Source organism: Salmo salar, chromosome ssa24 (assembly GCF_905237065.1).
Source record: "Salmo salar chromosome ssa24, Ssal_v3.1, whole genome shotgun sequence".
Taxonomy (NCBI): Eukaryota; Metazoa; Chordata; class Actinopteri; order Salmoniformes; family Salmonidae; genus Salmo; species Salmo salar.
The window spans coordinates 21,864,502-21,881,718 of NC_059465.1; the positions used below are offsets into that span (position 1 = coordinate 21,864,502).

The 17,217-nt window shown below is 42.5% G+C and overlaps 1 protein-coding gene across 11 annotated transcripts in view; it reads left to right on the top strand.

Annotated features, from left to right (window-relative positions):
• pbx3b (pre-B-cell leukemia homeobox 3b) overlaps positions 1-17,217 on the top strand; it is a 90,356-nt gene that overhangs the window by 49,419 nt on the left and 23,720 nt on the right. For all 11 annotated transcript variants that reach the window (XM_014171867.2, XM_014171865.2, XM_045706816.1 and 8 more), the window contains exon 3: positions 16,898-17,139. In XM_014171867.2, the coding sequence (XP_014027342.1) occupies positions 16,898-17,139 (242 nt within the window). The remainder of the gene's footprint in view (positions 1-16,897; positions 17,140-17,217) is intronic.

Below are 17,217 nucleotides of genomic sequence, written 5' to 3' on the forward strand. Positions count from 1 at the left end.
TTCTTTGCAGCAATTTGATCATGAAGGCCTAATACACACAGTCTCCTCTGAACAGTTGATGTTGAGAAGTGTCTGTTACTTGAACTTTGTGAAGCATTTATTTGGGCTGCAATCTTGGGTGCAGTTAACTCTAATGAACGTATCCTCTACAGCCGAGCTAACTCTGGGTCTACCTTTCCTGTGGCGGTCCTCATGAGATCCAGTTTCATCATAGCGCTTGATGGTTTTTGCGACTGCATTTGAAGAAACGTTCAAAGTTCTTGACATTTTCTGGATTGCGAGACCTTCATGTCTTAGAGTAATGATGGGCTGTCGTTCCTCTTTGCTTATTTGAGCTGTTCTTGCCATAATATGGACTTGGTCTTTAACCAAATAGGGCTATCTTCTATATACCATCCCTACCTTGTCACAACACAACTGATTGGCTCAAACACATTAAGAAGAAAATAAATCCACAAATTAACTTTTAAGAAGTTAATTGAAATGCATTCCAGGTGACTACCTCATGAAGCTGGTTGAGAGAATGCCAAGAGTGTGCAAAGCTGTCATCAAGGCAAAGGGTGGCTACTTTGAAGAATCTCAAATATAAAATATATTTTGATTTGTTTAACACATTTTTGGTTACCACATGATTCCATATGTGTTATTTCATAGTTTTGATGTCTTGAATATTATTCTATAATGTAGAAAATAATACAAATTAAGAAAAACCCTTGAATGAGTAGGTGTGTCTTTTGACTGGTACTGTATGTGTAGCTAGTGGCGAGTGATAGTCAGAATGTATGAGGGCTCATAATGCTGCTGTCATCCAGTAGTGTCATGTTGAAATTAAGCATTTCACCTGTTTTCGTTCAGCAGAGTTGCAGCAGACAGCTCGGGCTTCCTGTATTTATTGACTTGTTTTACTAGCCTTAAACAGGGCACTTTTATACGGGCCTGCTCAGTCTTAAGACTCTCTAGACATTTACATTATTCCTGGCTGAGTTACACACACATATACAAGGGCATGTCCGCAGGCCAGAGCGGGTATGCGCACTTCACACATACAGTGAGGGAAAAAAGTATTTGGTCCCCTGCTGATTTTGTACATTTTCCCACTGACAAAGAAATGATCAGTCTATAATTTTAATGGTAGGTTTATTTGAACAGTGAGAGACAGAATAACAACAAAAAAATCCAGAAAAACGCATGTCAAAAATGTTATAAATTGATTTGCATTTTAACCTCAAATACCTCAAAAATGCAAAAACTTCAATTTTTCAAACATATGACTATCTTACACCATTTTAAAGACAAGACTCTCGTTAATCTAACCACACTGTCCGATTTCAAAAAGGCTTTACAACATTCAGGATGAAGGAAAAAGAGGAAACCGCACACTGTTCTTGATAGTATCACTGATATTTAATAAGCTTACGTATCGGCCTAACGGCCTTCGTCAGAGTTTTTGTGAATTTTCTGAAAACAGCACCTCTATGTAGACCTAGCCCCACCCACATCCGTTCCACGTATGGAAAGGAGTTGGGGGCAAAGGAAAAATAAATAAGTGCTACCAAACATAACAATATGCATTTCACAAATATTACAAAAGTGTATAGACAAGACGCACCGAACACGTCCATAAAATCACAACGAGGACATAGCAAGTTTTCATTAATCATTGGGTACATCATACGAAAAAACTAAGTAATCTTAAATAGGAACATATTTTAAATTCACAACATAACATACATAGTCATTTCATCATTAAGTCCTTTAGGAAATAATGTCTGGAGTGTGAAAATCCAAAAACATTCTCTTTTGCTCAGAGTATTATTAATATCACCTCCCCTGTCTGATATCTTGACTTTCTCTATACCACAAAATCTAAAGGTAGAAATGTCATGCTTTCGGTCATTAAAATGTACTGCGACTGGATAATCCCTGTCGTTTCGCCTGATTGAACTTTTATGTTCACTAATTCTCTGTTTGAGAGAGCGGGAGGTTTTACCGACATAGCAGAGCCCACATGGACATTTAATAATGTAAATAACATGGGTGGTGGTGCACGTGATGATATCGTAAATTTGAAACCGTTTTCCTGTGTGTGGGTGGCAGAAATATTCACACTTCATCATATTGTTGCACTGTGCGCATCCTCTACATTTATAGCTACCATTTTATTTCGTGGCTGGCAGTTGGCATGAACCAATTTATCGCGTAAATTGCGACCTCTCCTATACACAATGAGTGGTGGATTCTTAAATTCAGCCGGCAAAGCTGGGTCCGATGATAAAATATGCCAATGTTTCTTAACCACACCTCCCACTTTTCGCGAATTCAAAGTATATGTGGTTGTGAACATAACGGAGTGTTCTTTTGCTTTAGCTGGTCTTTTTTGTAACAATTCATCTCGTGTTTTTCCCAATGCCAAATGAAGAGCTTCATCCACACATTGTGGCGAATAGCCTCTTCTTAGAAACCTAAGGCTTTACAACGAAAGCAAAACATTAGATTATGTCAGCAGAGTACCCAGCCAGAAATAATCACACACCCATTTTTCAAGCAAGCATATAATGTCACATAAACCCAAACCACAGCTAAATGCAGCACTAACCTTTGATGATCTTCATCAGATGACAACCCTAGGACATTATGTTATACAATACATGCATGTTTTGTTCAATCAAGTTCATATTTATATCAAAAACCAGCTTTTTACCTTAGCATGTGACTAGCATTCCCACCGAACACTGCCGGTGAATTTACTAAATTACTCACGATAAACGTTCACAAAAAACATAACAATTATTTTAAGAATTATAGATACAGAACTCCTCTATGCACTCGCTATGTCCGATTTTAAAATAGCTATTCGGTGAAAGCACATTTTGCAATATTCTCAGTAGATAGCCCGGCATCACAGGGCTAGCTATTTAGACACCCAGCAAGTTTAGCACTCACCAAAGTCAGATTTACTATAAGAAAAATGTTATTACCTTTGCTGTCTTCGTCAGAATGCACTCCCAGGACTTCTACTTCAATAACAAATGTTGGTTTGGTCCCAAATAATCCATTGTTATATCCAAACAGCGGCGTTTTGTTAGTGCGTTCAAGACACTATCCGAAAGGGTAAATAAGGGTGACGAGCATGGGGCATTTCGTGACAAAAAAATCTAAATATTCCATTACTGTACTTCGAAGCATGTCAACCGCTGTTAAAAATCAATTTTTATGCCATTTTTCTCGTAAAAAAGCGATAATATTCCGACCGGGAAATAGTTTTTTATTACAAAGAGAGTGAAAGAAAAAGCATGCTATCCCCTCATGCACGAGCCTCAGTCTAATGGCCCTCTGATAGAGCACTTGCCAAACGCGTTAATGTGTTTCAGCCTGGGGATGGAATTACATCGTTCAGCTTTTTCCCGCCTTCTGAGAGCCCATGGGAGCCGTAGGAAGTGTCACGTCATGCCAGAGATCCCCTGTATTTGTTAGAGATGATTAAGGAGGGCAAGAAATGGTCAGACAGGCCACTTCCTGTAAGGAATCTTCTCAGGTTTTGGCCTGCCAAATGAGTTCTGTTATACTCACAGACACCATTCAAACAGTTTTAGAAACTTTAGGGTGTTTTCTATCCAAAGTCAATAATTATATGCATATTCTAGTTACTGGGCAGGAGTAGTAACCAGATTAAATCGGGTACGTTTTTTATCCGGCCGTGCAAATACTGCCCCCTAGCCCCAACAGGTTAATGAGGGAAATAAGTATTTGACCCCCTCTCAATCAGAAAGATTTCTGGCTCCCAGGTGTCTTTTATACAGGTAACGAGCTGAGATTAGGAGCACACTCTTAAAGGGAGCGCTCCTAATCTCAGTTTGTTACCTGTATAAAAGACACCTGTCCACAGAAGCAATCAATCAATCAGATTCCAAACTTTCCACCATGGCCAAGACCAAAGAGCTCTCCAAGGATGTCAGGGACAAGATTGTAGACCTACACAAGGCTGGAATGGGCTACAAGACCATCGCCAAGCAGATTGGTGAGAAGGTGACAACAGTTGGTGCGATTATTTGCAAATGGAAGAAACACAAAAGAACTGTCAATCTCCCTCGGCCTGGGGCTCCATGCAAGAGCTCACCTCGTGGAGTTGCAATGATCATGAGAACGGTGAGGAATCAGCCCATAACTACACGGGAGGATCTTGTCAATGATCTCAAGGCAGCTGAACCATAGTCACCAAGAAAACAATTGGTAACACACTACGCCGTGAAGGACTGAAATCCTGCAGCGCCCGCAAGGTCCCCCTGCTCAAGAAAGCACATATACATGCCCGTCTGAAGTTTGCCATTGAACATCTGAATGATTCAGAGGACAACTGGGTGAAAGTGTTGTGGTCAGATGAGACCAAAATGAAGCTCTTTGGCATCAACTCAACTCGCCGTGTTTGGAGGAGGAGGAATGCTGCCTATGACCCCAAGAAAACCATCCCCGCCGTCAAACACGGAGGTGAAAACATTGTGCTTTGGGGGTGTTTTTCTGCTAAGGGGACAGGACAACTTCACTGCATCAAAGGGACGATGGACAGGGCCATGTACCATCAAATCTTGGGTGAGAACCTCCTTCCCTCAGCCAGGGCATTGAAAATGGGTCGTGGATAGGTATTCCAGCATGACAATGACCCAAAACACACGGCCAAGGTAACAAAGGAGTGGCTCAAGAAGAAGCACATTAAGGTCCTGGAGTGGCCTAGCCAGTCTCCAGACCTTAATCCCATAGAAAATCTGTGGAGGGAGCTGAAGGTTCAAGTTGCCAAACGTCAGCCTCGAAACCTTAATTACTTGGAGAAGATCTGCATAGAGGAGTGGGACAAAATCCCTCCTGAGATGTGTGCAAACCTGGTGGCCAACTACAAGAAACGTCTGACCTCTGTGATTGCCAACAAGGGTTTTACCACCAAGTACTAAGTCATGTTTTCAGAGGGGTCAAATACTTATTTCCCTCATTAAAATGCAAATCAATTTATAACATTTTTGACATGCGTTTTTCTGGATTTTTTTGTTGTTATTCTGTCTCTCATTGTTAAAATAAACCTACCATTAAAATTATAGACTGATCATTTCTTTGTCAGTGGGCAAACGTACAAAATCAGCAGGGGATCAAATACTTTTTTCCCTCACTGTATATGGGAGCCCGGCAAATATTCTCAGAAGCACTTTATCATACCGCCATGCACTGTACAGTATGTTACAGGCTACACATTACCCATACATAAATGCTACATAGCTACATATTCTATACTACTATAGTAGTTAGTAGAGTTTTTTTTATATGATTTTATATTTATTTTAATCCATGATTTTGCCCATGCATTAAATATGCACAAATAAGGAAACATTTAAAGCTCTTTACATTCTTTTTTTTAGGATTGTACATTGTAGTTGAATATATATTATTTGCACATGCGTCTGAGTAATAGAAGTAAAGATTTGGAAAAGCTCTAAACATCATGTCTCCCTGGCTAATCTGCAGAACTAACATGTCCAGTATGTTGGGCAATAAATGATCATGAATATGAACACCAGAGTCACAGTGGATGTGATGATCCCTATCCCAGCCTAAACCCTCAGACATTATTTACATGATTTTTTATTTCTGAATAAACCCCTTTTATTTCCCGCTGTGAGGATATTGAAACCTTTTGTAGTGGGGTAATATTTGATATGTGTATATTATACTGTATATACCTCACATGTGACCCGTAATAAGACTATATGCCTATTAAATGAATTATTTGACTCCATAAAGATAATTTAGCAATATGTAGAGACTATAGTTGAGTTACAGGAATTGGAAGGTCGAGAAAGGTCTAAGAATTGTCTATATCAAAGGCAGATATTGAATTACATTGTAAAATGGATGGAATCACATACAAGCCATAAAGCTTAAGTTACAAGGCAATACTAGCATCACAAGGCATTCACAATCTATCTAGGCATGAAGATCCCAGAGTTACAAAGTAAAGCATAAAAAACATTACAGGCCTACAAGAGAAAAATGTTCATACAACCTTTCAGCGGAGTGGATAACAGGAGCAAGAGGCAGAACAAAGGCATTTCATTCCATTTATAGCATCTGAATATGTGACTCTTTAAAACCGAAACCAACCACCATTGACCAATCAAACTAAACTAAGTTACAGTAACCTAATCAGTCAATCTCCACAGGATGTCACAGCATCTAAATAAAGGCTTGTGTGGGGGAGTGAGACCAGATAAGGCAGAATTCCTAAAGACACTAAAATCCCTTTGCATAGAGTGGTTTAGAGTTACCCTGTACAGTTACAAGTTACCACAGAGATCATACATCCATGTAGATAGCGTCAGAGTTCTCCTCAGGGGACAAGTTTCAGATATACAGTGCATTCGGAAAGTATTCAGACCCCTTTACTTCTTCCACATTTTGTTATGTTACTGCCTCATTCTAAAATTTATGAAATAAAACATTTTCCTCATCAATCAATCAATCAATCAATCAAATAATCAATCAATCAATCAGATGTATTTATAAAGCCCTTTTTACATCAGCCGATGTCACAAAGTGCTATACAGAAACCCAGCCTAAAACATCAAACAGCAAGCAATGCATATGTAGAAGCACGGTGGCTAGGAAGAACTCCCTAGAAAGGCAGGAACCTAGGAAGAAACCTATAGACGAAACAGGCTATGAGGGGTGGCCAGTCCTCTTCTGGCTGTGCCGGGTGGAGATTATAACAGTACATGGCCAAGATGTTCAAACGTTCATAGATGACCAGCAGGGTCAAGTAATAATAATCACAGTGGTTGTAGAGGGTGCAACAGGTCAGCACCTCAGGAGTAAATGTCAGTTGGCTTTTCATAGCCGATCATTCAGAGTTAGAGACAGCAGGTGCGGTAGAGAGAGAGAGTCGAAAACAGCAGGTCCGGGACAAGGTAGCATGTCCGGTGAACAGGTCAGGGTAGACAGAACAGTTGAAACTGGAGCAGCTGCAGGTGGACTGGGGTGGACTGGGGACAGCAGGTGGACTGGGGACAGCAATGAGTCATCAGGCCAGGTAGTCCTGAGGCATTGTCCTAGGGCTCAGGTCCTCCGAGAGAAGAGAGAAAAGAGAGAGAGAGTTAGAGGTTGCATACTTAAATTCACACAGGACACCGGATAAGACAGGAGAAATATAACAGACTGATCCTAGCCCCCCGACACATAAACTATTGCAGTATAAATACTGGAGGCTGAGACAGGAAGGGTGTATTAAAAATAAAAACAGAAATACCTTATTCACATAAGTTTTCAGACTCTGCTATGAGACTCAAAATTGAGCTCAGGTGCATCCTGTTTCTATTGATCATCCTTGAGATGTTTGTACAACTTGATTGGAGTCCACCTGTGGTAAATATAATTGATTGGACATGATTTGGAAAGGCACACCCCTTACTATATAAGGTCCCACAGTTGACAGTGCATGCCAGAGCAAAAACCAAGCCAAAGGTTGAAGGAAATGTCCGTAGAGCTCAGAGACAGGATTGTGTCGAGCCACAGATCTGCAGAAGGTTACCAAAACATTTCTGCAGCATTGAACCTCCAAAAGAACACAGTGGCCTCCATCATTTTTAAATGGAAGAAGAACCCAATTGTCACTCTGACAGAGCTCAAGAGTTGCTCTGTGGAGATGGGAGAAACTTCCAGAAGGACAACCATCTCTACAGCACTCCACCAATCAGGCCTTTATGGTAGAGTGGCCAGACAGAAGCCACTCCTCAGTACAAGGCACGACAGCCCGCTTAGAGTTTGCCAAAAGGCACCTAAAGACTCTCAGACCATGAGAAACAAGATTCTCTGGTCTGATAAAACCAAGACTGAACTCTTTGGCCTGAATGCCAAGCATCACATTTGTAGGAAATATGGCACCATCCCTACAGTGAAGCACGGTGGTAGCAGCATCATGCTGTGGGGATGTTTTTTAGCGGCAGGGACTGGGAGACTAGTCAGGATCGAGGGAAAGATGAATGGAGCAAAGCACATAGAGATCCTTGATGAAAACCTGCTCCATAGCGCTCAGGACCTTAAACTGGGGCAAAGGTTCACCTTCCAACAGGACAACGACCCTAAGCACATAGCCAAGACAATGCAGGAGTGGCTCCGGGACAAGTCTCTGAATGTCCTTGAGTGGCCTAGCCAGAGCCCGGACTTGAACCTGATCGAACATCTCTGGAGAGATCTGAAAATAGCTGTGCAGCGACGCTCCCCATCCAACCTGACAGAGCTTGAGAGGATCTGCAGAGAACAATGGGAGAAACTCCCAAATACAGGTGTGCCAAGCTTGTAGTGTCATACCCAAGAAGACTCAAGGCTGTAATCACTGCCAAAGGTGCTTCAACAAAGTACTGAGTAAAGGTTTGGAATACTTATCTAAATGTGATATTTCAGTTTTTTTAATTATTATACATTTGCAAAAAAATCTAAAAACCTGTTTTGGGTTTGTCATAATGGGGTATTGTGTGTAGATTGATGAGGGGAAAAAACAATTAAATCCATTTTAGAATAAGGTTGTAAAAGTCAAGGAGCCTGAATACTTTCTGAATGCACTTTATATCAAACATGGATGCCTTAGCATCACTAACACACATTCCAATTGCCAATTCTCTGGATACTGTTGAGAGAGAAATATATTTTGGCCCCTTGACGGGGGAAGGTCTGACTGGTCCTTGGACATTGTCTTGTGTTTTGTCGAGTCATTTGCCATGCGGCCGGTGACAGAGAGCACATACATTAGGGCCGAGCCTAACTTTCACACAGATGCCATCTTAACCAAAGCTTATAGGTGCCCATTTATTGAATACCACTAATTAGCCACCACAGGCAAGACAACAACACACTCCAAAATAGAAGGTGTGGAGCCGTTTGCATGAGAAAGAGGATGTCTTAAGTTCTCTCTGTGGATTTATTGCCAATTAATCCTATGGAATGTAAAAGCAGTGCTTTTCAAAGGGGTATTGGATTTCACAAACACATTATGAAAGTCGATACCATATATTAACACTTGGGGTTTCTTTGTGCCCAGTTTTCTTTGTTCTTGTGTGTGCATGGCAATATACTGTATTTGACCTGGAACCTCATGGTCTGCTTGATGTCTATAGGGATTTTGTACATAGAAAGCGGTGACATAGGGCAATACAGTCTGAAAAGGTCAGCAGGTTGCTTCAAGGAAATTGAGATTAAATGTATGTTTCCACACATCTGTTATAAAATTCTAGGTTGTCTGGAGGTATTCAACGTTAGCCATTTTAAAAAGGCTCATAGCTACAGCCCTTTGCCACTCCATCACTACATTCAACTCAGAGGCCGAGGTGAGTAATGGGCTATATTTTCCACACAAGTGCGCAACAAAAAACACAAAAACAAAATCATTAATTGCCCACATACAGTAACCAAATGCCATCAAGAGCCCATGCTCTCATTAACCTGGCACCTAATTATCTGCCTCCAGTCTGAGTCGTGACAAGCCCCGGCGTCTGAACCCAATGCTTGTTGTGTCAGCAGTGGGATGCAGCGCTACCGCAGCCCAGCCAGCAAGCCAGGGCTCCATTAGGTGTGTACCAGACAAAAGCCCCGTGCCGCAAAGGTTCCCTCTGCACGCGCCGCTGCAATGTTCCTCCCGTTAATGCCTTCCCTTCCAATTAAATCTGCAACTGTTAATTACTGTAATTATGGGAGCGAGCCCCTCGCTCTGTCCCCCCCACCTCCCTCTCTCCCGGTATGTCGAGACAAAATGGCACGGTAGCTATTGTGCTGCTTCAGTTGTGCGTCTTCTCTGCTCCGGTGAAGCCCTTAGTAGGGAATTGAGTGGGGATAGGGACTTGATTCACTTGATGGGGGTGACGTGGTGGAGACTGCACAGTTCATCATGGATAACTGGGGAAGGAAGTCACAGCCCATGGCCATGTCTCCAGACGAACTCATTAAATGGTGTGTAAAATACACTCTGAGAATAATTAGAAACAAATCATATTTTTTACCTTGTCCATTGGATATTAGACAACAAGGAGTAGCACCATCACAACACAAACTTCAAAGGGTTTTTCCCGATAGCAATTTTGCTGTTGAAATGATTATTTCAAATTGTTATTTTATTGTAAATCACTATTATAATAGTTTATATTAAACCACAATACCACTTTAGTACTGTCACAGTTCTTGCGATGGATATGATGTGATGCGTTGAGTAAAAGGGGAGGTAATTAAGAGTAGATTGGCAGCCTTCCTGGTAGTCTCTGTTCTAATGTCCATCCTCTCTGTCCTGCATCTGTCACATGGTGTTGTTGGCACTGTACGTTGATCTGACTAGCTCCTCCTCACTGTCACTGTACAGACCACAGCAACCTGCAGCATCAGGCACAACAATACGCCAGCAGCTGTGATGCTCCTTTTCAGGTACATGAGACTTTGGCTGAACATTCTGTCCCTCCAAATCACAGCCACTATTTACCTTAGGTTATAAACACTGTAAAAAACAAATGTATATGTGTTCTCATTGGTGAGCATCTCAACATGTCTCACCGCTCTGCAGTATGATGGCTGTCAAAGACACCCATTTCCAACGGTACAGCCTCTGCCTCCACCTGCAATTGGGGCTATATATGTTAGCTCGTCTGGGAAGAGAATGTTAATCTATAATTTCGAGTCACATTCTTCCCTATAAAATGCACTCTTCAGAGGGAAACAGCTCCCCTCTTTTTCAGGCAGTGCAGTCTCTCCCGTGGATTCACTGAAACAAAATCTAAATGATGGACTGTCATCTCTCGTGTAGAAATGCCGTTGCAAAGAATATTGTGTCTGGCACTGGATCATGGTCTGCTGTATGTTCCCAATGCTGCTTTATGGTTCATGAGTTCATGAGTACACACACACACACACACACACACACACACACACCACTTGCACGCATGCGTGGACTCATGCACACAAACACACACCACACACACACACACACACACACACACGCTTGCACGCATGCGTGGACTCATACACACACACACACACACACACACACACACACACACACACACACACACACACACACACACACACACACACACACAAATGCCTCAAGCCGAAACCATTTATTTAGAGGAATACAGTAAAAACATGGGATTAATGACAGAAGGAGTATTATTTGTTTCACCCTTAGCCTTTAGAGTAATGTATTCATGGCTTCATACACATTATATTTAGATGAAGTGGTATCTATATGTGCCTGGTTGTCTGTGTGTACAGGACCTGCTGTGTGACCTGGTTTCTTGCAATCTCCATCTTCTAATTAGGGAGCTGCAGAGAAGGCTGCAAAGGGAGGAGAGATTAGTTGCCTTTGGGTATTTCATAACTGGCTTTCAGTGCCACATTTGCATTATGTGCTTGGGGTCTGAATAAAGAATTAGGGTACATTTGCAGTAAATTGAGGCTAGTAGCTAAAAACCAAAAGTATATCAAATATGAAATGAAATAAGAGAGGAAAAAGCAGCAAATGCTGTTAGTTATCTTGAAATGCTATAATACTACTTTACTGTAAATCTAATTTTCTTTGTTACTAAATAATTAGATCAAGGTACCATTTTTTTTAAGGTATATTTGTATTCCAGGTTTATGTGAGTATTGATGGTAAATGCTTTAACAGGCAGTTAATGATTTGTGCTGATTCTGGGCTGCTAGTGCAGCCCTGTGCTTGAGCCCCATGCTGTATGTGTTCTGTAGGGTCAGTCAGTGTGATGATCTGTAGAGGAGGTCCTGTCCACTCATTTGGCCAGTCTCCCTGACCGCTGCGTGCGGCCGCCACAGCCAGGCCTGGTCAGCCATCACTGCGCCACTTGGCCACCTGCCCACTCAAAGTCTGAGAGGGCAACATCCAGAGTGGACAAACACACACACACACACACACACACACACACACACACACACACACACACACACACACACACACACACACACACACACACAGCAAGTGACAGTAGGCCTTGTTTACCCAGTGTCCCTCCCTCAGTTGTCTCCCATCCTCTCCCTGTGGTCTGTCATGCCGTGTGTCACTTTCCACAAATGTCAATGCCACAATGGGACAGTGATTCATTTTGGTGTGTTCAGCAAAATGTCTACAAGATGTTTGTTTGGGTTATCTTTTCCCACCCCCTAACCCATCCCCTCTCCCATCTCTCTGATTCGGTGAGGCCCGACCCCCCCCCCCATTCTCTTGTCAAAGTCTTTGGGAGAGGAGAGCATCATCATCGAAGGACAAAGGCTACCTGAACTGACAGGGATCTTCTTCTTTGACCGGAGCCACTTTTTGTCACGTTTTCTTCCCCGCCCCCTGTGCTGTCCGTTTAAAGTGTGCTGGTGGCGTATGATGAGAGAAGTCTTGACCCAGTACCAGGGGGCTGTAACACTTCACTGTCAATGGGCCTTATCAATCACCGCACTGGGAGGAAATACATCATCATGCTAGACAGGGATTCCCCAGTTTAGGGTCCTTTCCCTGCCCTCTATTACTCTGTATTTAATCTATCTGCATGCTCACTTGTTCATCCCTACAGTATCTCTGCCTGCCTCAACTCTAAAGTCAAACCCTCTGCGGTTTACAGTGGATACAACAAGAACTCAAATGCTTTGAAGTCTCTTTTTATAGAGATGGAATAGTAATGTAAGGTGTGTATCTTTTCCTATTGATGCAGTTTGAAAGAGAAAGCGTGAGCGCGCATTGACAGATGTGTAGGGAACTGTCAAATTCACCGTTTCTGTCTGTGGGGAAATATAATGATTTAGCCCCTGAATTAGACAGGATCCTTTTCAGCTTTTTTATGGTAAGAAAGAAAGTGAAACAAAATGTGGCTAATGCGTGCTAGCTTTCCCTCAGTGTGGTATCAGGTATGGTAATTACCCTACCATTAACATTGGGAATAGCTAATGTGTATTAATGTGTTAATTACTGTACATGCTTGAGAGAGCCCGAAGGCATTCTCCCAGATTCTCTGTGCCATGTGGATATAGGCCAAGCTTAAAAAAGACTTTAAGGACATCAATGAAAGAGAATCTTTATGTTTTATTGGCCAGAACAAAAGATTTCCAATGGTAATTTGATGCATTTCTCTGCTTCTAAAGCGAGAGCCACTAATCTGGAGGCTTTGAAAACGAGATGATATTAAGTCAAAAGAGACATGGAAACAAGTCTGTAGTGACACAGTGTTCTTTGTGTTCTGTTGTCTCTTGTGTGTTGCTTTGGCATTGTGTTCTAATCACATGGTGGGTTAAGGTTCAGGGATTCTCACTAATACTCACCCAGAGAGGGGCCACCTCAGTGGGATCTGTTCAGCAGGCTGAGAGGAGAGCCACGGCCTGCCTGTCTCTGTATCGCTTGGGATTGTATCCTGCTCTAAGAGAGATGACCTTTGCAAATATTGACAGAAAATAAATTTGGTTTCGATTAGTTAGCTTTAGGAGACCTTTGTGGATCAATGCAATTAGATGCACAGTGTGTGGATATGCGCTGGGCCTTTTGGTTGGAGCATTGAGCAGGAAAGGAACTGCAGGGGGTCAGGGTTAGGTGTATCGAACAGGATATTTTGAAAGCGGTGGAAGTAACAGAGATACAATGTGTTCTTTCAAATACAACAAGGCACATGGTTCACAATCAATTTGCAACACACTATTGTGCAGTTTGTATTTTTCCATGTTTTTATCCCTCTATATAACCAAATGCGGTAGAGCGAAAATAATTAGGTATATAATTAAATCTGTGGAACAAATATTCAAACAAAGTAATGGAAAAATGGAAAATCATCTCACTAAATAAAAATATATCTCACTTTTCCTTTGTGATGTACTGAGGTGTTATGGTCTTCTCTCTGTGACAGTGTAGTACTGCAGTATGATCTGGTGGATAACCCTGCTCCAGCCCCTGATCCTGCTCCTCTCCTTAGCAGCTCACATTACCCCAGCAGGGCTCTGCTTTTATGACTCTCCTGCTCACACTTCAGTGATGAGAGTAAACAAACGCTGGGCCAAAGGTCAGCTAAGCCCCCGGAATAAAAGAAGGCACAGGGGGAAAGAGGTGGGAGGAAAGGAGAGTGGCCAGAGGCATTGCTCAGATCACTGTCAGAACTTCAAGCAGGGGTGATAAACGAGACAATGGCACTAAACCGGAAATGATTCTAAACAGTGGAGGGGAGAGAAAGGCCTGCTTTGTCTTCATCTGTCAGTTGTGTTATTTCATCGGATCAGATATGACATTGAAACATGTAAAAATAATAAGTAAAACCACACCTCACTGATATGAATGTATTAATCACATTGTCGACTTCCTTTCAACCCTTGAGTAGAAATTAGGTAAACAATATGAACACAGATTTCAATGAGAGAAAAACAAAAATCCAAGTAGAGAGAAATCCAGTAGAAGATGGAAAATCACAGCACTTGGTCTTTTGGCTGGGAGCTGCTCCCTGCTGTATGTTGAGGCAGGTGGAGGGGGGAAGTGTTTCCAAACCTGTTTGTTATGGATGGGCCTCGATAGCTGCTCTGGCACAAACACACGCTAGTGGGCTGCTGGAGGGGCGGAACAATCTCAGACCAGTGGAGTAATCATTTTTATCCCGCTGATTTCCCAAATAGAAATGGACATGTATGATAAAATTGTCATGGCCACTCCACACGTTAGCTTCCTAATAGGATTGCACGTCACTTCCTAATGTCTCGCTCTGTTTGCCCGTGCTCTGAATGCACACATTATTGCTCAAAGGAACTTTACTGTAATATATGGTGAGACAAGTAGCTCTTTATGGCCTGTGATTATTTGGTTTGAATGAAACCCTGTAAATCCCCCAGCTGTGCTTCCCCTGGATAAAGAGTGAGTGGAGTAAAAGTGACAACATGGGTTTGGTGTGGAAATGTGAACTGCTGCTTTCAGAGTTCTAGTTAATATACCTGACATGAAAAACATGCCTAACTACTTACTATCACCTCCAGCACAAAGGAAAATGCGGACTTGAGCTTGTGTCTGCAGCAAAGGGTCGGCAAAAGTACTACACTGAGCAAACCAGTTTGCTCAATCAACCTGCAGATATTACCACCACCAGAGCTACTATACTAATAGCTCAGCATCTTTACAGACATGATGGTGATGGGGTTAAAGTTAGTGGAGTAATGGCATATTGTTCACATGGGTGATTTGGCTTGGCATGCCTGATGCTACAACTCTTCCAGCATCAATGTCTCCAACACAAATGGCCACATGCATCCTCTACCTTAACACCATTACAACTACAAGACAAACATCCAGCCAATAGATCCACAGATAGACACAAATGTGAGTCTTGCAGTAGCATCTCCACATCTGAGACACACACCAATGTCGATGGGGATTGTTAATGCGGTATGTGATGAGAGAGGTGACAGTATGTTACTTTAAATATCCATATAGTATCACTGTTTCAATGTCGTGTACATGTGGTTATGTATGTGTGTCTCAGAGAGCGAGAGAGAGAGAGTGGGTGTGCTGGGTACACAGTCAGTGCCTGGTAGAGCCCCTCTCTGATTGCTAGGCTACTGCCTCACACAATAGAATTACTAATCTTCTTATTTAAAATTCAAGGGCTCACCATATCTTAATGAAGCCTTAAGAAACTGTTAAATCCCTACATCTCTGGCAGATTACTGAATAGAGATAGCCCTGGTAATCATAACGTCTAAGTGGGCACTCAGTGTTTACTGCAGATTGGGTGCCCTTTTTATTAATTTATTGGACTGAATAATGCAGATTTATTTGGCTGGTAATTCTGATCGGCTGCAGTCTTTTTTTCATTGCAGCCGTCATGACAACATTCTCTATGCATGCAGGTGTACTCCTATGCTGACTGATGCCTAATTAGGATTGAAATGTATCGGAAAGAATGAAAAGAGAAAAAGAAACAGCGGGTCCCGATAACAATAGCAAAAGTCAGCACTCAATGATTTGTTTGTGTGTGTGTATGTGCATGCGTGAGCGCGTGTGTTTGTGCGTGCGAGCCCTGAGGTATCTTAGAGTTGCACAGTAATCAAGTGCACAATTAGAAGAGAAAAAGGGAAAATATTGTCTATGAGTAGTTGTAAATGAAGTAGAATAATGCTAAATATGGTAACGTTAAGAGTGTGGAAGAACCCTGGCTCTGTTTTTAATCACAGAAAACCAACAGACAGTGGTGATTTCAGGCTTTGCATCATGCAGAAAAGGCAGACACATGCTTGAGGTTTATTCCTCTGTTTAGCATCCTTTCGGAGAATAGAAGTGCCACCTCGCAGTTGAGCATTTGTCAGTTTATGGATGTTGCTGTCATGTAAGCCTCCCTGTACACACAGTGTGCAGTGCAGTGTGTAGATAAAATAAGGCAGGCCCGGGCTTTAGGCGACAGGAACACAGCACGTACACAGGAGGTACCCAATCCATTCCCACAGGGGATTACCCGCACTGCACTTTGGCTATATGACAGACATCCAGGGAAAGGTACCTATAGAAAATCATTTTGGCTTTAGCTGCTCACTGCTCAGGATACTGTACAAGACAATACTTGTGAGGCTGGCACTGCATAATCTGGGCTGTTCTATGTTTTTTACCCTCATGGAAATCAGCCAGTCAGCCATGGAGGAGTCAGTTTAAGAGTGTGTCTAGGTGTGGTTCTTGGTCAGACCATCAAACCCACCCTCTGGTATAGAATGAACACTAAACAAATTACAAATGATTATTCAGTTACCATGGAGGTTCTGCCCTATCAAAAACAGAACAGTATCAAACTCCTTTGTGTCTGTGTCATATCTGGAGGTCTGGACGTCCTCATGTCTAACTGTCACTCTCTCTCTCTCTGATGTCTCTCAGGCCTCAGCATCCGTGGTGCCCAGGAGGAGGACCCTCCCGACCCCCAGCTCATGCGCCTGGACAACATGCTGCTGGCGGAGGGTGTGTCAGGACCAGAGAAAGGGGGTGGATCCGCCGCTGCCGCCGCTGCAGCCGCAGCTTCGGGAGGGGCCTCAGACAACTCCATTGAACACTCCGACTACAGAGCCAAACTCACCCAGATCAGACAGATCTACCACACAGAGCTGGAGAAATACGAACAGGTTGGTGTGAGTCACACCTTTAACCACCTTCACATCACACCTTTAAGCTTCATAGACGTATTATTAGAGTACAAAACC